Below are 1089 nucleotides of genomic sequence, written 5' to 3'. Positions count from 1 at the left end.
GCTACTCAAACAAGGACAGTATGGTGAGTGTCTTGGATGTGACAAGTCTGCAATTCCCATTAGTTTCCTCTACTAATGAGGTTGGTCTTTGTGGCAACATTTACCACATCCATTCTGTGGACGTAGTAAATACAGACTGACTTTGAACAGTGTTGCTTATGTGCAGTTGATTTTTCAGAGGAGGACTCTGTAGTCTGATATGTCCTGATGTAAGAGTTACCAATGGCATGAATGCTTGCTTTCCTGCAGTTCCCATGGCTATTGAGGAACAGGTTGCTGTCATCTATGCTGGTGTAAGAGGTCACTTGGACAAGCTGGAGCCCAGCAAAATAACTAAATTTGAGAGTGCTTTCCTAGCTCATGTACTGAGCCAGCACCAGGCCCTCCTCTCCACGATCAGGTATGATGATTTATCTTTCTTCATCCCAAGGGTATTGACTTGATGGCTGGAGTGCAGATAATGGCCACTGAACTGTTAATTTAGTGTACAGGCCTCAGAACATCAGGCCTTAAGCTGCCTGTACCAGAACTGGAGGTTAAACCAGCCTTTCTGCTGTCCTTGCACTGCTCTCCAGAGCTCAGCTTCATGTCTCCAGTTTTGACTTTAAAAATACAGCTAATCCAGAAAATGAACCTATTTGCATACCTCTCCTCTAATCTGATACTGAAATCACTTAATCTAGTCAGTTCCCATATTTTTGACAGCTTTGTGCTGTTACAGTACCATGGATTAAGTGCTGCTGAGTGGACTGTTAGGGACTGAGAATTTCCACAGTCCTGTCCTCTGAACTGGTCCCAGCTAGTGTCATCAGTCAAATCATGTGCCTTCCATCTCTGAGGCACAACTCTAGAGAAGATGGAGCCTTGTTGAACTATGTACAGCTGTTTGGAAAGTAATTGTTGACAAACCTTAGTTCTTAAACAGGACTAATTTTTTAGGAGAAGGGATGTTATTGTTAGTTTCAGTGGTATAGATCCACGCATCACAGAAATATGTTAACTTTGTTAAAATTGACAGGTTTGTAAAGGTGTTTTTCTTTGCCTTAGTCAGGGATTGACCATATATCTATTCCTGCCTCAGAAGTTTAA

At 42.2% G+C, this 1089-nt stretch overlaps 1 protein-coding gene across 1 annotated transcript in view; it reads left to right on the top strand.

Annotated features, from left to right (window-relative positions):
• The window catches only part of LOC104290668 (ATP synthase subunit alpha, mitochondrial), a gene marked incomplete at its 5' end in the record, with an annotated part of 7421 nt that overhangs the window by 6234 nt on the left and 98 nt on the right, over positions 1-1089 (top strand). The window contains 2 exons of the mRNA XM_009889792.1: positions 1-23; positions 250-407. The exon at positions 1-23 is cut by the window's left edge and continues 116 nt beyond it. Of these exons, the coding sequence (XP_009888094.1) occupies positions 1-23; positions 250-407 (181 nt within the window). The remainder of the gene's footprint in view (positions 24-249; positions 408-1089) is intronic.

The sequence above is a fragment of the Charadrius vociferus genome, unplaced genomic scaffold (assembly GCF_000708025.1).
Source record: "Charadrius vociferus isolate BGI_N301 unplaced genomic scaffold, ASM70802v2 scaffold688, whole genome shotgun sequence".
NCBI lineage: Eukaryota > Metazoa > Chordata > Aves > Charadriiformes > Charadriidae > Charadrius > Charadrius vociferus.
This window is presented reverse-complemented; position numbering and strand designations above follow the sequence as displayed.